The sequence below is a fragment of the Typopeltis vanoorti genome, chromosome 25 (assembly GCF_054136105.1).
Source record: "Typopeltis vanoorti isolate ZY-2024b chromosome 25, IOZ_Tvanoo_1.0, whole genome shotgun sequence".
Taxonomy (NCBI): Eukaryota; Metazoa; Arthropoda; class Arachnida; order Uropygi; family Thelyphonidae; genus Typopeltis; species Typopeltis vanoorti.
Window position 1 is genome coordinate 13411924 of NC_143573.1, and position 21648 is coordinate 13433571.

The following is a 21648-nucleotide window of genomic DNA, read 5'->3' on the forward strand; positions in this document are numbered from 1 at the left end:
TCAGTTATTCAACTAATGATGTGTGTCAGACTGTAGTGAGGTTTTTTTATTGAATGTAGTTTTTATTTTATAAAAACTGAGGCTACAGTTGTAATATTGTGAATAAGTCTTAGCCCTGTAGAAACAATTCCTGGGCATTTCAGAAGTTTGTAACGTGTTTCTTTTAAGGAATTAGTTCTCTTATCACATTTTAAGAAATAATCTGTTTTCACTAAGAAAGAAGACAATACCACATTGACTGGTGCACTTGGCAAACTTAATTCTGTAAATGATTGGAACTAGAATTGCAGCAAATTATTGCATATTAAACTGGCAAGTGTCATTTTTGGTAATCCTGCAGTTATCTGATTGCAGCTAGAAATCTGTTTACCTGTCAGATAATTGAAGTGTTGATTAACTGGCGGTTCAGTTACATGGTGCTCTGCCAGAACTCAGTTGACAAACTAACCCATTTAAGGGTTGGTTAATGGAATATTTGGTTATTTGAAGGTTGGGTAATTGGGAGATCATTGTATATACTCTGGTAAATACAGTGATCTCCCAGTTGCCCTTCTACTGAGTTTCCAGAGATAGCCCCCCCCCCCCCCTTTCCTAAGCCAAGTGCTGGAATATTTCCTCTGTATCAATCCTATAAAACATTTTTAGTAACTGAAATGTTTCTATTATATTCCATCTTTTCTGCATATTGACCAAATTGCAATCCACAAATCCTTACTCTATGATCATAGGAAGCATTCCACTTTCACAGACCACTCACAATGTTGGCTACTCACCTCTGATCCTCTCTACCACTTCCTCTTCCCCAGGAAACCCAGGTTACAAGGCCTGTGTATAGTAATCCAGATGTGTCCATATCAATGTTTTATAAAGAGGAATTATAACTTTCTTGTCTCTGTTGTTAATGTGTTTATTATGATTATGATAGTGAAATATTGCAGTTAATTACATAATAATGAATACCCTAACTATGATCTTTCATGGTATTTGCTTACATTATTATATGGAATATAAGGAAGCATTCCTAATCTGGAATTATCCATGGTCCTAAATAGCCTATATCCTGAGGTTGCTTAACCAAAATATTCTCGATTATAACCAATATGAATAGTTGATTAGTTAATTTTAATTGAAAATTAATGTTAAACATTTCTTGAAACCTTCCTCTTCTATTTTCCACGTGTACTGGTAACAATAAATGAAGAAAAATAACAAACATTTTGTAAAAGCATTATCACTAAGTGTAATAACATATTTTGAAATTGAGTTCTATGCTTTTATTCAAATACATTCATTTTCCTCTGATTTGATAGAAATAAAAGAAAGCGTTACAGCGTAATGAGCTTCAACAACACATTAAAAGTTGATGTAACAACTTGGAGCCAGGTATCTCTTTACTGTTGAAAATTTTTATTTTTGTAATTAATATATTTACCCATTGCTCATATGCATGTTCATTTAAATGGCATATAATTAAAATTTATTTTCTGATATTAAAAAATATTATATGTTGGATGTCAAGTTATGTTCTTCACAGAAGATAGTCAGGTTATAGTCAGATATGAAACTGTTAAATCATAATTAACAGCTTCTTGTAAATAGCTTTAAACTTTTTCCATAAATTTGAATAATTATGTCAGTGTGTAATTAGTCCTTTCAATATAACAGAATTATTGAAAGAAATAAGGGAATAAATAGTTAAATCAGTTGTATATTTGTAATATTTGTAATTCTCCATTTGTAATGCCTGTGTAGTATTCTTATTCTCAGTCATTTTATTTTTTAATGGATACTTTAGACCAGGCTTGACAAATTATGCAAAATCCTACTTGCTACAAAAACATTTACTTACCCAAGACTTCCCTCCTTCCTATTTTTTAATAGTTTATTCCCAGTAAGTCAAGAGTCTAATACAGTTGACCCTTGAACAACGTGGGGGGTTAGGGGTGCCAACCCTCCATGTTGTTTGAAAACCCGCATATAACTTTTGACTCTTCAAAAACATTACTGATAGGCTACTGTTGACTGGAAGCCTTACCGATAACATAAACAGTTGATTAACACATATTTTATATGGCGTGTATGTATATATACTATATTCTTACAATAAAGTAAGCTAGAGAAAAGAAAATGATATTAAACAAAATCATAGGGAAGTGAAAATACATTTACAGTACTGTACTGTATTTATCGATATCGTAAGTTTACATCATCTGTTTACAAGATGAATCTTATGTCTGTCAGTACCTACATCAATATTGTCTTATATGATACAAATGATACAAAACACTTTAGATGTTATATGTATTACTAACACTAGATATCAAAAATGAAAAGATATTATGAAAAAGAAATTATTCTTATTTGTTTACAGGTATAATGATTCATGCATTGATAACGAAGCAGCAGCAATATGATTGCTTTATGGTAGCTTAGTGTAATAATTAAACTATTTAACTAATTAATAACGGTTAAGTTTATGCAGTTATGATTTAATGCTGCATCTTTATGTTTGTTTACATTCTCTCAACTTAGTTTTTGATAAATTTTAACTTTTTATAAATAGATTTGTGTATACTCTATGGTAGTAAATGATAAAATAGAGTAGTATCTACATCTATTTTATGCATTCATGACATACCTAACTTTTTCTAAATTTTTTGGATATTTCTAAGCTGTGCAGTTCGTCTGAGAGTTTTTCAAATTGTCGCAAATCTGCAAAAAATTTTACCAATATATTTATTCATAAAAAAATAAGTGGATCCATGCAGTTCAAACCTGCGTTCTTCAAGGTTCAAGTGTAATTAATGGTGCTGTATTGCTATAGGACAAACAGTAAAAATCCAGGGATTTTTTAGAAAATATAATTTTGTTATATTAATTTTTGTGACTCAAATGATTGCATTCTTTTGCATTTTCTTAAAGATTAAAAAAACCAAAAACTTTGCATTTTTTTATGTGAAAACATTTGTTTTTTCTTCTCGGCAGCTACTCTCCAGCTGGCAAAATCTACTTGCCACAGGCAGGTGGAAGAGCATATTTGTCCAGTTCTGCTTTAGACTATTAAAATTTAGCTTATTGAAGAATAAATATGTACATTACTTGCCAATTGCAACGTGCAAGAATTTATGATGCTGAAAAAATGCTGTTTGGTCATCTCCTGGTGTGTATATTTTCAAGAGTTGTACCAAATCAACAGCACTTTTACGTATCCTCAAGGGGTATACAGGATATATGCCATATCGCATAATTAAGTTACTTAAATGGGCTTCCCATCAACAGTCCTCTTTCAGATTGGTCTGTTATTTTCAGATCTGAAACATTCTCCAATGTTACATTTTAAACTACAATTAGTTCACTTAGATTTTGGTCTTTGCATCATTTCCTGTTGATCTATCATCACACATGCACACACATTTTGCTAACCTTTTCTCTCCCATTCTGTTTAAGTACCTTAGATTAGTTCTTCTCCCACACACACAATCTAGTGTTTTTCTAATATCTTAATTTTAAAATTAAGAGGGTGCTTAAGGGTCAAAGCAGTATAACTGAGAGGAGACCTCCACATAGCCTTTAAAGGAATGCGGAGAACCAACCAGGGCTTCTGACCTAATGTCCAATCCTCACCTTCTCGTGGTGCACCCTGTTGGGTATCTACCTGGATACTGAATGAACAAAGATGGGCTGACAATTTGGGATTTAGCCGACCAAATTGTATTCCTATTGGTTAAACCAAAATAAAAAATAATGGTACAACATGACAAAATTTCATGCCGGCTGGGGCGTCACCCAGCCGACATGAAATAAATCTGACCCCAACTCAACATCACCAGAGTTAAAGATCAGTACTATTAACATAAGAAGCCTGAATGGCAAAGAAATGGAACTAGCTGAGGAATTAGATAAGTACCAGATCGACATAATAGGGGTGACTGAAACAAAAAAGACAAAAACTGGAGATCTTTCTGAGCAATAAATACAAAATGTTATATTCAGGCAATGACAATCAAGGAAAAGAAGGAGTAGCCATAGTATTCAACACAAAATACGAGGCTAATCTTCTTGAATGGCAGTCAGTCATTCAAGAAGATTAGCCTCGTAGAAGTCTCATAGAAGGTTCTACTAAGATAGAAGTGGAGGAATTTTTTGATGCTTTAGAAGAAGCAACTGACACAATAAAAAACGAAAAGTTGGTCCTTGTTGGGGATCTAAATAGCAGAGTAGGAAATGATTGTCACACATACAAAAATATTTTCGGAAAATTTGGAGAAAAGAGCAAAGCTAATAATAATGGCAAATACCTTTTGGATTTCTGCTCAGGACATGGACTGGTTATTACTAACACCATGTTCCAACATTAAAATGTGCACAAATTCACATGGAGAGAAGAGGCAAGGAATAAGAAAAGTCTCATTGACTATGTTATTGTTGATAATGATGTTTTCTACCTGGTGCAGGACACCAGAGTGTACAGAGAATTTGAAATTGGAAGTGATCACTATTTAGTCTTGAGCAGGATAAAATTGAATTTCATATTGAAAAGAATAACATGCAAGAAAGTTTTAAAGTGAATAAAAGTTGAGCAGCTCTCAGATGTGAACTGTAGATTAAAATACACAAAGATTATTGAAGAAAAAATGAAAGAGTTTGAGAACAGGAATCAAACCTTGGAGATTCAGTGGCAAACTCTGAAGAAAACATTGATTGATTCTGCCACAGAGGCATGTGGTGAGTTTGTATGCAAGGATAGAAAAATTAGAACTCCATGGTGGACACAGGAAGTTAAAGAGGCAGTGAAGGAAAAGAAGAAGGCATATCAAAAGTTCCTGACAAATAAGTCAGCTTGTGCTCTTAGAGAATACAGAGACAAATGCAAGAATGCTAAACACTGTGTAAGCTAAACAAAAGTCATTGGGGGACTTTGGCAAGAATATAGAAAATAAATATCAAGAAGGTGGCAAAATATTCTGGAGGTATTGTTGCTGTAAAAGGAGTTAGAGGTGATAAAGGCGACATGAAAACGGAAGAAAAAGATATCCTTGAAGTATTACGTAATTACTTTGAAAAACTGCTAAATGAAACAAGCAGTGATAGCACAGTGGTAAAAAAACACTGACCAGGCATGCAGTCAGGAATATATATCCATACTTGAAGTAGAAAAAAACCATCAAAGGCTTAAAATGTGGAAAGGCAGCAGAAGTAGATGATATTTGACCAGAAATGCTGAAGTATGGTGGTATAAGAGTCTTACAGTGGCTGCACTGCATAGTTCAGAAATCCTAGACAGAGGGACGAATTCCCGATGATTGGAGTAGAGCTCTCATAGTATCCATATATAAAAAGGGAAATAAAACTGAATGTTAAGTTTTGTCGATTTGGAAAAGGCATATGACATGGTGCCAAGAGAGAAACTATTCAATACGCTGCAGTCGTATGGTGTCAATGGGGCATTATATCAAGCAATACTTAGTCTTTATTGGAGTTGTAAGTCAGCAGTTAGAATTGAAGGAAGTACAGGAAGATGGTTTAATGTTATGGTGTGAAACAAGGATGTACATTATCCCCTCTGTTATTCATTATCTATATGGATCACATTATGAAGGAAAGTGGTATTAAACATGATATCAAAATTGGAGATGTTAATGTCAGCTCTTTGCTTTATGTGGATGATGTTATACTTCTAAATAAATCCGCTACAGGTCTGCAAGATTCTCTGACTAAATTGAATAACTGTTGTAATAGATATGGTATGAAGGTCAGCAATAAAAAGACAAAGACAATGAAAATAGGCAGAATCATTGAAAATGTCAACTGTGTTGTGAATGGAGAACCTGTGGAACAAGTAAAACATTTCAGCTACTTAGGCACAATTTTTAGTGAAGATGGTAAATTCAGTATAGAAATAGACACCAGAATCTGCAAAGCTGGTATGGTGGGAAGCCAATTGAATAAATTCATATGGAATAAGAGAGAAATTAGTCGGAACACTAAATTAGCTGTATACAAGACAGTGTTCAAACCAGTTTTAACTTATGGATCTGAGAGCTGGGTCAGAAGTAAAACACTTTAACCAAAGACTAGAGATCACAGATATGAGAGTCCTGAGAAAGATTAGAGGCGTGAGCAGATTGCATCAATGGCAATATCATATTAAAAACCTGGATATCTTGACATTGTCAGCATGCAGGAATGCGTTAGCAGAGCTAATCTCAGGTATTATGGTCACTTAAACAGAATGGGTGAAGAAAGATTAGCAAAACAAGTGTTCTCTGCCAGGTTGGCAGCAAAACGATCCAGAGTAAGACCATGATATAGGTGGATTGATATGATACAAAGTGCATTAGACGATAGAAATATAAGATCTGATAATGTTGGAGCTTGACAAGTAACAGACTGATTTGGAGGAAAATTATAGATAGGAAGTTAGTAATGATGTAATTTTTTTCATGTAGTACTATCATATCCTGTGCACCCCTTGGGGGTACATGGCAGGAATTTGAAGATAATTTTAAAATCTGAAGGTGATTGATGTATGGAATGAAAGTGAGAATTGAGAAAAAATGCATTTATGTAAAAAGAATGGCCTTGAATGCATTTGGTATCAGAAAACTTGAGAAATTATTTATTGCTGTGAGACCTAATACAGAGAATTAGGGTAACTAGGTTATGATGGGAGGAATGATGAGAATTTATGCATAAGAGGGACATGCAAATTTGTTAATGATACAGATGTCCATAATCATGAAGGTGATGAAGATGAAGGAATGATTACATGGTCTTTCAGTTCAGACATAGGTACAGTCAAGTATGTTTACATTAGTGAGGCATTAAATATAAATGGAGATCTCCAAGTTGTCCAGCTGAGTCATGCAGACTAAAGTGGTGAATATAAAAAAAAGCCAAGGTAATATTGTGGCCTCAGATTATAGCTGTTAAAGGCAGATATGCTAACTAGTATCAGGTGTAAAAGGTACAGTATTTTTAGGAAGGAAAGGACTGGGTGTGCTGTTAATGATATGGAATGATTTGAGTTCCCTGTTAAGGTAGAAACTTATGACTTCAATACTAGTTACAGTTTTCCAAGTGATAGAAAGTTTAATGCTATCTGCTGTGAGGGGGGGTCTAAAAACTAGAAGACCAGACCTCTGTATAATAGTACAGGTGAAGTTGTATCAAGGCCTTGTAAAGAAGCAAATTTATTTCCTTAACCTTGCATGTCAATGTTCATTTTGGCTCTGCAATTATCTTGATTTATATTTGCAGTCATTACTATACAGATTCTGAACCTCAAATTCCTATCTACTAAAATACTTAAAGATCCCTTGCCATATCAGTTTCTTCTAGCATAGTCCTATAGTCCCACTCATATCGGATATCTCATCTATCTTTTCACGTCCACAATTTCAGGCCTATTCAAATCATTCTTCAAGTTTTGCATGATAGCCACATTCCTGATTGTTTTGGCCATCTTTCATCATCAGCAAACAGCTATATATCTCCTGTTAAATCCTTACTGACATCATTAATATAAAAGAATGAATAATAATGGACTTGGAACTATCCCTAGTGTACATCACTGGTCACTTTAATCTTGCAGACACAATCCCAACTACATGCATTGCTTTTTGATCTATCAATTAGCCATCCTCTTATCCCAGCTAACAGTTTATAATAGAATCCCATACTGTCTAATTTATGCAGCAGTCTTCCATACTGCATATCAGATCATGAGGAATTTTGGTGCTTATGTCCAGGAAAGAAAATTGCACCGTTCTAAAAAAAAAAAAAACTTTAAAAATCTAAATTTTTGCGCCTATGGACGGAGCTACATTGGCTATAGCCTCACTACGCCTCTGCTGCATACCATGCTCCATTCTCACTTATCTAATTGAACTATAGCATTATTATAAAATGTGAACAAGTTACTCCAACATGACCTGCCCTTAGTAAATCCAAGCTGTTCACTGCATAATAGAGATTCTCTGTCAACCAGCTCTTTTTTTTAACAACTATTCCAAAATCTTCACCACTACTGCACAGAGACTGATAGGTCAATAGTTAAACATATCAGTCTTTGCACTATCCTTGTGCAATGGTATTATTGTACAAAATTTCTATGCCTGTCGAATCCCTTCCCCCCCCCCCCCCATGCTTAGACTCAAATTACACAGCCAGGATAAGGGCTTAACTAAAGTTTAACTGAATAGACACTAACAAACAGGATGATGTGATAAAGACATGAAACTTCTGAAAGGGTCATATATGATACCAGTAGGTGTAATTTTTCACTTTTTGGAGAGTGGGGAGAGGGTGTGTGTGTGTGTGAGAGAGAATCCATGGAATATGAGAATTAATGCAGTCAAGAAAGAGATGTGGGGTAGATTATCCTCTAGTAGAGCAGTGACTAATTGGAATGGCTTGTCCTTTGTAGATTGTGAGTGCAGATAATGCGAATGAATTCGAGAAAATGTGACCACCTTCATTGAGTCCTTGACTCCTTGGAAGTTACTAGTGATACAGTAAACACTTGATTTAACGGACTATTAGGGACTAAGGGTTGTCCGTAAAATTGAAAGTCTGTTAAATCATGAATCTTAGGAAGAGTATTGAAAATAAAACACTTTCTGTGGTATTAATATATTTTAATGAGAACATTTTTATGTAAATACCATTTTACTGAGGATTGAGATTGTACAAAAGCATCAAGTTTCAGTTGCTTTCCACTTTTAGACTGTTTCTTAATAATTAAAGATCAAAATTGCTGAAAATGTTCGTAATATGCAATCACCTCTGGACCTGAAGACATGCCTATGAATGAGATGATGTTGTCCATGTGTTCTCTAACCACCGATAGTTTCAACCATCTGGAACTTCTTCTTCCTCGTTGTAAACCTCCTGATCACCCTGTAGAACATCTTCAGCAATCTCTTCCTGGCTGAGAATTTGGTTGCCTGGGTCACCCTCGTCGATGTCTAGCCATTGTTCAATGACATTATCACCAGCTCGCATCAAAGTTTCACATAAATCAGAGGTTTCAAAACCTCTAAAATCGTATTCTGATTCTCTCCCGTTCAGTAACTTGGTTCAGCCATTAGCCAGTGCTTAGTCTTTATCTCCTTCCAAGTGGCAGCAAAATTAATGATGACGGACTTGATGTTGTATGCGTGCAAATTTTGAAGTGTCCTGGCTCCTCTTATATCTTCTTTGGGATCATTTTCATTCTTCAAGACAACCATAACCTCTTCAAGAAACTTCTTCTTATACAACCTCTTGCAGGCAACAATGACCGACTGGTCTATAGGCATTATAGAAGTGGTGTTTGTAGGAAGGAAGATATATTTTATTCATCCATTCCTACTAACCAACTTCTCAGCATTAGGATGGACTGATGCATTATCAAGAAGTAAAACAGCTTTTACATCTTCAGGAGAGATTTTCAGGACTTCTTCTTGGTAGTTTTGCACTTCAGGTATGAAGGCATTGAAAAAACCAGTGGAAAAAATGTCACTTGTAAACCAGGCATTCCTTGGGCTGGAATAGATGGCAGGCAACTGGTTCATAACATTCTTCAAAGTTTGAGGCTTTCGTGCTCTTTTGACTACTATCAGCTTGAGGCAATGCGTGCCATCGGCATTAGCACAAAGTAGGGCTGAAATGTGCTCCTTGTTTAATTTTAACAGGCCTGCTAATCTTGTTTGCTTGTGAGGGTATTTTCGGGAACAGCACGATAGAACAGGCCAGTCTCATCTGCATTGTAAACTTGACAAATTAAGACCCTCAGATTCATTGACTTCATTGAGGTATTTTTCTGAAGGCTGAAGATCCAACTGTTGCTAAAGAGCTCATATCAACTCTGGATAAAAGCAGAAAGGAAAGATGGATCTCAGCCATCAATGAACTCGATTTCGTCACATCTAGTCAGAGAAGCTGGTCACTTCTGAGAAAATTAGGTGGAACAGAGCCAATGACACACAAAACAACAGAGATAACTCTTGATCAAATGGCTAACCATTTATTGAAAACCTCCAAGATTCATCCCAGCTCTACCAGAAAAATTGCTGTATAAGCTTCCATCAGACCAATCCTGAAGACGGAACCCGAGCTTCCTGAACTTGTACACCCAGTATCTCGGGAAGAGGTACAAATAGCCTTAAAACTCACCAAAAATGGCAAAGCTGCAGGAGTGGATGGTATCCTCCCTGAGTTCCTAAAACACCTTGGTTAACATGGCCAAACATGGCTGGCTGCCCTTTTCTCAGAAATTATCATGACTGGGAAACTGCCAAAGCTGTGCCTGGAAGCCAAAATAATTGCTGTGCCAAAGCCAGGGAAAGATCCAAATGATGTGAAAAACCTATGACCTATCTCCTTGCTTTGCACCACCTTTAAGCTCTTTGAAAGAATTCTCCTTAAAAGAATTTCACCACTCATCGAAAGAGCTCTCCCGACTGAACAAGTTGGCTTCAGACCAGGAAGAAGTTACTGTGACCAGGTCCTGGCCCTGACAACTCAAATTGAAACAGGCTTCCAGAAGAAACTTAAATCTGGAGTCACTTTCATTGACCTAACATCAGCTTATGATACTGTCTAGATCAGGGGCCTCCTCCAAAAATTAGGGAATATTGTAAAGTGCAAAAAAACTTTATGACTTTTTGAATCTATTCTCTCCAACAGAAAGATCCGGGTCCATATTGACGGAAAAAAGAGCAGGCCCAGATTCCTTCACAACGGTCTTTCTTGGGGCTCTGTGTTATTCCCTTTACTTTTTAACATCTACTTGTGTGATCTGCCTCATACCAGATCAAGCAAGTATATGTACGCCGATGACCTAGCAATCTTACATCAATCTACCTCCTTTGCCAACCTAGAATCAACCTTGAATACAGACCTGAACACCTTGGAAGAGTGAAGCCAAATCCAACAAAAACAGTGTCCTCAGTATTTCACCTGTACAATGCAGAGGTGAATCAACAACTCAACCTTTCTTTCTGTGGAAAAATGGTGGAACATGAGCCTCACCCAAAATACCTTGGAGTGAGCCTGGACAGAAGCCTAACCTATGAAAGGCACATCATCCACTTCTCCAATAAAATTAAAACCAGAAACAATATCATTTTAAGGCTTGCTGGAACAACCTGGGGTTATGGTGCATAAGTCCTAAGGTAGTCTGCAACAGAATATTGTGCCCTGTCTGGGAAAGAGGTTTACACACTAACATTATACACACCCAGCTAAACTCTACCATGCGCACAATTAGTGGGGCAGTGAGAAGCACCCTTCTCTCCTGGCTGCCTGTACTATCTAACATTGCTCCACCAAACATATGGAGAAGACAAGCCTCGATTAAGGTATTTAATAAAGCAATGAACAATCCACTTCTCCCCTTGCACCAGACTCTCATAAATCCACCTAGTCTTTGCCTCAAATCTAGAAAGCCTCTCTGGTCCATGGACGAACTCTCTTCAGCTGTGCTGCCATCAGTATCTGACATATGGAGAGAACACTGATCTATCTCCCAACAAATGGCTTCCTGGTAAAAGATCCCTGTGCTCTGCAGCCTGGTTTTGCTCTTCCTAGGAAGATATGGTCATCAATAAACAGGATTAGAACTAATCAGGGTAGATGTGGCTACCTTCTACATAATTGGGGGCTGTTAGATCACCTTTGTTGTGATTGTTCGCCCATGCCTCAGATGATTACTCATATTGTGTATAACTGCCCAAGGTGCCAATTTCATGGTGGTGGCCTACAACAGGACATCCACACAGTGACGGATGAGGCCTTGGATTGGCTTTCCAGACTGGACCTTGACCTGTAGTTGGTATGGTCGTGGCAGTGGATCAAGTTTCTAATTAAACCTCGGATACAGCTATTGTGAAGTGTTGTGAGAACATGCAGCCTTGTCATACTTGGTGCAGCAGGACAATAATTGCCCCTGGCTTGATTCTGACAAGTTACTTCTGCTTTATTTTAATCAAAAAAGAAAGCTTAGAAAACAGGTTGTTCCTTTTATGTAATGAACTTTTACATGTAAAGATTTTCATCATTTGTTTCTGGAAATTGTGCTTGTATTTTTCACTTGCCATTTCATGTAGCCATAAGCATAAATAAATAAATTGCCTGAATATAACATTTTGTATTTATTGTTCAGAAAGAGCTCACAAGTTTTGGTCTTTTTTGTTTCTGTTATCCCTATTATTATGTCAATCTGGTACTTATCTAATTCCTCAGCTAGCTCCATTTCTTTGCCATTTTCCTCAGCTAGCTCCATTTTTTTGCCATTCAGGCTTCTTATGTTGATAGTACCGATCTTCAATTCTGGTGATGTCGAGTTGGGGTGTGTTTTTGGATTTATTCCAGTAGCTGACTTTTCGCTGTTCGCCCTGGTTCCCTGGCATAAACAACTGGGGCCTTGTTTAACTGGGCGACGCCCCAGCCTACATGAAATTCTATCATGTTGTACCATCATTTAATATTGCGGTTTAAGCCAATAAGAATACAATTTGATTGGCTAAATCCCAGATTGCCAGCCCATCCTCATTCGTTCAGTATCCAGGTAGATACCTAACAGGGTGTACCACGAGAAGGTGAGGATTGGACATTAGGTCAGAAGCCCTGGTCGGCTCTCTACATTCCTTTAAAGGCTATGTGGAGGTCTCCTCAGTTATACAGCTTTGGACTCCTTCTTCTAAATTCTTATGCTTGGCCAACTTCACATTTCTTATCCGCCACAGTGAAACCACTTTTGGAGCTCTCAGCGTTATATTTTAGCAAAAACTGAGTAAGTTTGTGTTTATTTTTTTGTATTCGAAACTGTTTGCTTTTTCACTTCATAAAGTTCACAAACATTAGCAACAGATGCACCACTTTCTAACATTAACTCAAGTTTCTGTGCTATCGTCAAGTTTAATCATTTTCTTTTAATCCCAGACATATTAATTGATATTAATAATGGTTTAACTGAAAATTACTCCTGAAACAGCCTAAACACCATGTGTTTTGTGCTAGCAATGCTACTGATGCTATGCTACTGAACCAAAGCACATGCACGTGTGCAAACTATTATGAATACTCACAGATATACACGAATATATTCTAAGAAACAATTTATAAACACTGCCAATTAACCATCGTATTATTTATTTATTTTCATTATTTCATTATCGGTATTTATTTGTCTAAAAATGTCCGTTAAATTTGATGTCCGCTGAATTGAGGTCCGTTAAATCGAGAGTTTACTGTAATAAGTTTTTTCAAACTCATGTACAGTCTCTAATTAGTTGTTTTATTTCTAATCTAGCTTTTATCTCCATTGAGTCTGAAAATTCATTGGCAGTTCCACATTAGCCACTGTTCATACGCTGCTTGTCATTCATTCTTGTCACTCAGTCGATGAAAATCTCTCGCAATCACTTATATCAGCCTATTCCACTTGTTCACCACTCTTCAAGCAAAAATTGTAGCCTTGAATCTTACTAACCTCTATAAAATCCCTTCAGTAATGTATCTATCATTTATCATATCTCCCACATTTCTACCTATCAACGCAGACCTTCAATTTATCCTTATAATTCTTATTAGCACTTTATAGACCAGACATTATTTTGGTGACTCATCTCTGATTCCTCTCCATCATTTCCTCATTCCCAAGAAACCCAAGTGACAATGTCTTTGCATAGTAGTTCAGATCATAGTCTTATAAAGAGGATGGTAAGTTTATCTCTGCTTCTTGGTATATCTTTTGACATGCAAGTGCTTCTTTCAGCTGTCTTGTTCACTTTTGCAGTATGTCCTCAGAATTTCAACCCCTTTTTTCCCACTATCCTTTCCTCATCAGTTTCTTGCAGTCTAGTTCCAGTTATGTAATACACAGCTTGTAATCTTTTCACCCCAGATTGTAAAACCTTATAAATTTGACACATTGAACTGGTAACCATTATCCTTTGCCCATACTGCCAGTCTATTTAGATTATCTTGCAGGATATTTACATCTTTGTTAGCTGGGGTTTTTGTTATAATGGTGTTCACCATAATGTAGTGCTATAATGGAATTATGCAAACTGCATGATGGAATTATCACATTTTACTTCCTCTCTTCGGGAATTGTACTCATGTTTAGACTCTAGTTGAACAAGCAAGTCAGAGGGAACTACTTGTGCTCTTGTACATTACTTCAGCTTTTGCAGATATCACATACAAGCTTACTACTGTATTTGAATCCAACTGCCAGTAGCTTTAATACTTTCAACTTATTTTCTTCTGTCCTTCGTATAATGTATTCAGTATTTTCAGAGCTAACAAAGCTAAAGTGACTAAAAAACACGAACTTTTGAAGTTAGGCATGCAAGTAATTTACCAAGTTTCAAACAGCATTAATATCTGGCAATGTTAAGTAACTGTATTTGTGATATCTTTGGAATTAGTTGGAAGACTGATTAAGAGAAAGAATGAATAAGATCTTCTCTCTCTTTCATAAACTCAAGTAAAGAGTCTTGTATGATTCCAATGGATTACTAATTGCCCTTTCAAACTTCTTTTGGAGAAGCACTATCAATTGCACATTTTTCAGTATGTGGTGCAAGGTCTTGTCACCAGTAGGAACAATATAGTCCATTTATATCGTTTATTCTGGACAAGGTTACATAAACTAATGGCTGCTCATGGTTCTTTTCATATTCATACACAACCAAATCGACAGTTCCTCCTCGAGATTTATGATAGGTTATGGTGCAAGTTGCAATTAGGTGAAAGTGATTATGTTAAGCTGACATCATTTTATTGTTATTCAAAAACACTGTCTATGCAGCATCCATTCAGAATAAAGGTATCACTGATGTTATGCGATCAAATGTACTAGGTGCCTCTTTCTTAGCTAGGAAGCTGACTTGAAGAGCATTTTGAAATTTGATCCAAAGTTGTTTAATGTTGGATGTGCATTCTTCAAATTCATTGCTGGCCATTGATCCAAAAACTCCATTTGCTAATCGATCTGTGTTATGTCTGTATTTGCAGTGATGAGACATGGTTTGCCAACAAACAAGGGAATTTTTGTAGGGTAACTGCCAGTGTCTTAAACAGATCTTTTATATAACTTCTGTTAGATGTGCTCCTTGCTTTGCATTTTTGCACCCAGTGAGAAAAGCAGATATAAGAGACTTTATAATGCATGTGCTTTTCTTGTTCTGATATTTTGCCCCTCCACTCATGCAATAATTATAGTTAAAGTTTATTGTGTATGGTTCATTGTGTCTAAACTATTAGGCAAGAACAAAAATAATTTGTATTTTTGCTTTTCATTTTGTTGAGTTATTTGTAGTAATTGTATTATACTAGTGTTTTGTTATTGTTATTAGACCTCTAGGGAGTCAAGGACTAATTGCAGGAGGCCTTACATCATCCACATCAGCTGTCATATCTTCTCTTAAACTCATTCACACTAGATGCATTCACCACTTCAACAGATATAATATTTCACTCACTCATGGTTCTGTGAGGGAAAAATTTAACTCTCACCCATTTCTTAGCTGCACACAAACTTAACTTCCACAATACTCCTTTTTCCTCTTACCACTTTCCATATAATGAAAATTTTATTAACTAATATCATGTAATGCCCCCCCCCCCAAGTTTATAGCCTTTTATCATATTGCCCTCTTTCTTCTGTCAACTAATGTCTGCAGTCCACATACTCTCAATTTGTTATTGTGATCTACATTCCATACCATTATCATCTTTGTAACTCTTTTTTGCTGCTTTTTCACAGATTCTTTATCCTTTTGGAACTCAGGAGACTAAATCTGTACATAGTAGTCCAAGTGCAGTTTTATCAAGGCCTTGCAAAGAGAAAACATTCTATCATGTGACTTCTACCTTAAAATATCAACATCCATTTCAGCATCACAATTATCCTCTAAGTTGTATTTGCAATTTTTACTATATGAGTTTTTTACTTCTACTTTTTATCCACCATAACGTCAAGATCTCTAGTTTTGTCAGTTATTCCAAACATAATTCCACCAATATTCATGCCCAAGTGCATTACTTTACACTTACTAACATTGACCTGAGAGCCATTATCTTTTGCTGACACTTCCAGCCTATTCAAATCACCTTGCAAACGCTGTATATTAGTAGCATCTATGATTTCCTTGCCTGTCATAGATGCTACTGCCAGTACTGATGTCTGCCATTAAAATCATTCCATATCAGTTACTGTATCCCTTTTCTCCTGTACAGTTAGTGCATTGAATCATTAGCATTGACAGTTTGGTCTCTGCTCACTTGTTTCATACCTTGGCATCAGGCTCAGTATTTACTCTTTTGCTCGTCTCTTTTACCTTCTTCACCAACTCTTTTCATATCTTTCCCTTGTTCTAACTGCTTGTCTTTCTTGTCACTTCTCGGATCTTTCTCCTTCAAAACACTTATTTGCATCTAACATATCCTTTCACCCTTTCCTCATCCTTTATCCTCATTTTTATATTTCTTCTGCTTCCCTAACCTTCCCGATACTCGAAAAACATCTTAAAATACTCTTCCCACATCTTGTATTATGATGCACACCTGTGAATATCCATGAGATTCCTGTCATTGTGCTGCATATTTTGTTTTTCCCCGCTCTACTATTTCCATGTTACCTATTGAATACACCCTTCCTCCCTCTCTCATTACAGCATTTTGTCATTCACTATGTCTTCTATGTTATCAGTCAGTTTGGCTACTTGCTCATTCGCTCATTTCCATCTGTGCTCATACTGACAGTCAGTTATCCTGCATATTTTTAATGCTCACCACTTTCTTGCTTTCGAGACTCATTTATGAAACACTTTATCTACACATTCCATTTGCACTTTCATTCTCATGACGGTGTCTTAGGTGCTCTTGATTTTTGCACATTGGTGCCATGTCACACTATTGTCATACAATACTTGAATTATTTACTAAAAATATCTATATGTAAACTAAATTGAACTAAATCTAATTCTAAACTTAACACAAATTAGAAAGCAACATCATCATCTAGTCCTGAATGGATTGGAAAATATATACAGAAACATTCAGATAACTCATGGAGATAACCAATGAAAGTGAGCCAAGTCGCTCTGTTTTTTGCCAAATGTCAGGTGGTTCATGAACTCATCTTCAAAATGAAGTTTCTGATGTACTGCAGAAACTGTTTTCTTTGTCTTCCTTTTCCTTGGTGTCCCAACCACCTAAGCTGGCTTTTCTGAATTGTTCCTGTTAGGGATATTTGTTGGATTTCTTCAAGAATACAGTATTATGACTTATTTTGTTATGTGGTCACATGTATCCTAGTATTGATCAAAGGCTGTTGTTGATATTAACTGTTGAGTAGTAATGTTCCATGTCTTGGAACATATGGCTATGTAAATATGGCCTGACTGGCGGTTTTCTACAGACAAATTTTGGTTTTTGTGGATTTCCAGATTAGGTTTTTATGGAATTGAAGAACATTGTGCTTTCTTTTCACTGTATCAAAGTATCAGTGTAGAAACCAAGGAACTGAAAAACATTTAATTCAAAAGTGTTCATTTAGTCTAATACCTCTTTATATTCTCTTTCTTTAGGACTAGTTTTACTGCAACAAATTGCCAACCTAATCAGTGCTGCATTTTTACATAAATTATTTTAATTTTAATTATTATTTATTTTATTATTTTTACATGAATTAGGTGGTTTGGACAGTCTGAATGTTAATCAATCAACACAGGTTGGTCGATTGGTAGAGCCTCTGCTACTAATGGCTCGCAAAAAGTTAAGCTAGTTGAGTGTGGTTAGTAGTTGGAAGGGGTCAATCATTCGATGCTGTTGGCACTCTCCCTCAATGAGTCATTGGACTCCCTGGAGGTGTCACATAATAATAATAAAATAAGCACAGTATCACCTGCAAAGCAGGGACTGCTTATGTGGGTTTGTTCTACCAAATCTTGAAGAGTTATTCTATACCCATTTCCTGTGATTTTGAATGCATAGTCAAGGGTAATAATAAAAAAAGATATGGTGCCAAAGAGTATCCCTCTAGAACTCCAGTCAAAATAGGAAAGCTCTCTTGTCTCTATATTAATCATTACTCTAATTCTTGCATTAAAAAATCGCCACTGTTTAATAAAATATGTATAATTATCTTTTCTATTATATAATTTTCTGTTATCCAACTCAACTGTCACTTTATTTTATTTATTTTTCCTATGTTCATTCTGCAAGGCCTGTGTAGCCCAGCAGAAGTGGTGCTTGCATCCTCTGAGCTTGGTTGCTTGAAAGACTTAGGTTCAAGTCTAGTCACCGACTGGAGGAATTTTTTCTAAGCCTATTTTCGACCTGTTCCTGAGTTAGTCGATCTCTGGCGCAGGCAAGCGAGTTGTTCATCCCATAAACTCAAAGAAAATTGACCATAGTACCCACATTATTTCAGACAGTAACATATCCTGTTAAGGTTAGGTACCAAGAGATGGCAGCACTCGTTTGCCAGTCTCTTCATCGGTGGCTGCCTAGAATTAGTGATAGTCATAGGCCAGCTATCTCTGATTGACTACCGGTGGAGATTAAACTACCCACTCAGTCTCCAAAAGCTAGATAGGGTATAAAGGCCTCACCTACTCCATATAAGAGAATAAAAGGCATTAGCTTATTTATTTATTTTTTTATTTATTTTATTTATTTATTGTTTGTTCATTCTGCCTTAATGTTGTACATTCAATTTTAAAATTCATTTTCCTTCATGTACTAAATATGTGTCTGTATAATAATTTGAGCTTTTTAATGTCAACTCAACATTTGTGCTAAGAGTACTATAGGCTTATCAGCTTTTTATATAGTTACCTGATTTTTTGTTTTTTTTATTTAGTCTAGATGATAACATTTGCTCAGTATATAGGAATGTACATTTATTTGCTATGAAAGTAAACTATAATTTATATTGTTGTCGATCTCTGAAATAGGCAAAGATGGAAAGAGAGAACAATATCAAAGAATATAAGACAGAGGAAGATATGCCAAAATATGGAGCAGGTAGCGAGTTTGGTCATGAGCAACGTGAAGAAGCACGTAGAAAGAAACATGGCATTATCATGAAAAAGTATAATCCAGAAGAGCAGCCATGGATCTTAAAAGTTGGTGGAAAAGGTGGCAAAAAGTTTGTATAAGATTTTCATTGTTTAGATAAGCATAAATAACATATCTAGACAACACACAGGCATAATTAATAAAGCTGAAAAATATATTCAGCTCTGCATTTATTGTTAAAGTTCAATTCTTTTAAGGTCTAAGGATAGCTATTTATACAAAGTGCAATTGCCAAACATTTCTTGTTCTTTTCATTTTATTCTACCTAGCTTATGAAAAGTTTTCATCCAAACTGGGTTTGACGTGTATGCATGTATATATACATGGGTGGTCTGAAAAGTCCTCAGCCTAACAATGAAAAAACGAATTTATAATTTCAAAATTATTTTTATTTTTCAATATAATCTCCCTCAAGACTAATACATTTATTCCAGTGATGCTCCAGTGCCATTATTCCATCACTGTAGTAAGAGGCGTAGTGAGGCTATGGCCAATGTGGCCCTGGCCATAGGTGCAAAAATTGAGATTTTTAAAGTTTTTTTTTTAGAACGGTGCAATTTTCTTTCCTGGCCATAGGTGCCAAAATTCCTCACAATGTCTCTGCCTGTAGTGATTCTCCGTAACATCTGCAAAATACCCCTCTACAGCTGCAATCACCTCTTGATTTGAAGAAAATCGCTGATCAGCTAGGAAGATTTTAGTTTTGGGAAGATATAGAAGTCAGAGGGAGCCAAATCTGGGGAATAGCGTGGATGTTCCAACAATTCATAGTGCAGATCCCTTAATTTTCCCATTGCCAAAACACCTTTGTGGGAAAGTGCATTGTCCTAATGAAAGATGATTTTTTTCTTCTGCAAACTGGGTCTTTCCACACGAATATTTTTTGTCTAATCTGGTTAAAAGATTGGAATTATATTTCCTGGTTATTGTTTTACCTTTTTCAAGATAATTAATAAACAAAATGCCTTGTAGCATCCCAAAACACCTTTAATATTGATGGAACCGACTTTGGCATGAACAACCACCTTCTGTTCACTGTTTTGACTGCTGTTTGGATTCTGGTGTGTAATGGTGAATCCAAGTCTCATCTATAGTAATAAATTGACGCACAAAATCAGTTTTGTGTTAAAACGTTCCAAGCACTGTTCAGAGATTTTCATGCAAGTGCATTTTTGATCTGCTTTGAGCAAGCTCGGCACCCATCTTACACAAAACTTTTTTATTTGCAATTCTTCATGCAAAATATATCCTACATGTTCTTTTGAAATGCCTATAGTCTCAGCAATTTCACGCACTTTGACTCGCCGGTCATCCAATACCATATCGTGCACCGATCAATGATTTTTGGTGTTTTTGCACTTTTTTGGACGTCTTCAAGGCTGGTACGGCCACGTTTTAACTCGGCAGCCCATTTCTTAATTGTCGAAATGAAAGGAGAAGAGTACCCATAAGTTTATGAACTTTGAATGAATTTCGTTTGCCGTTAAATCTTCTTTTATAAAGAATTTTATAACTGCATGATATGCAATTTTATCGATTGACACAGTCAATACTTTAGCTTCTGGCAGCTGTATAAAAAAACTACTTGATAGAATGACTTGCAATTTCACATGGATGCTTATGACAGATGTACCAACTTAGAAAAAAAAATCTTGCTGATGGTGTTGCCATTTATAGTCGAGGCTGAGAACTTTTCAGACCACTCGTGTGTGTGTGTGTGTGTGTGTGTGTGTGTGTGTGTGTGTGTGTGTGTGTGTGTGTGTGTGTGTGTGTGTGTGTGTGTCCACTCTCAATATATAAAAATATAAGCCGAAATTTATGTCACTTTTTTTGTCTCTCTCTTCATTGTTTTGAACCGGGTTAAGCCATTAAGCTGACAAGCCGAAATTTGAAACGTTTCACATCCAACAATGTGTTTGCCTTCATGAGACAACAGTTTGTTGGATGTTTCAAAACAATGGAGAACCTGCTTACCAGCCCGGAACTTGGGGGGGGGGCGTCGTGGGCGCTGGGGGGTGCCACCTTAGTATATATATATATATGAAACATTGTGTTACTAAGTAAATAAATGTTATCAACTTCCTTGTTATATTCTCATGATTGCTTAACTACCTTGATGGGCCAGTGATTTCAGTCAGGATTTCTCCACAACTGCAGGTCGTAAAGAGTCCAGCTATTCCTGTCCTGGGCTTTTCTTCTCCATTTTCTTCTAACCTTCTTAAACATTGGTTCTTCCCACCTTAGTGCTTATATTTTTAGGATACTTGTGACATAAAGATTGAATAATATAATCACATAAACACAAGAAAGATATTTAATTAGCCAAATATTTCAGTCTGAAAATTGCAGACCATCTTCAGTGGCACTACAAGAATGGTTTTAAAAAATACAAGGTGGAATACTAACACTAGATCATTTAAAAATAGAACGAGCCGTGTGATGTTATATCACTAAGTATTAAAGGGAATTTTTTTAAGCAGAGACATGATTGAAATAAAGATATTAATTAATAATATTAAATAACATAAAATTAATATGAATTAATGAGTTATTCTGATTAGACTTTCC

The 21648-nt window shown here is 36.0% G+C and overlaps 1 protein-coding gene across 1 annotated transcript in view; it reads left to right on the top strand.

The window, feature by feature from the left end:
• The window catches only part of LOC150092552 (general transcription factor IIF subunit 1-like), a 185258-nt gene that overhangs the window by 31700 nt on the left and 131910 nt on the right, over nt 1-21648 (top strand). Inside the window, exons 3-4 of the mRNA XM_090414316.1 lie at nt 1311-1383; nt 18957-19150. Of these exons, the coding sequence (XP_090270442.1) occupies nt 1311-1383; nt 18957-19150 (267 nt within the window). The remainder of the gene's footprint in view (nt 1-1310; nt 1384-18956; nt 19151-21648) is intronic.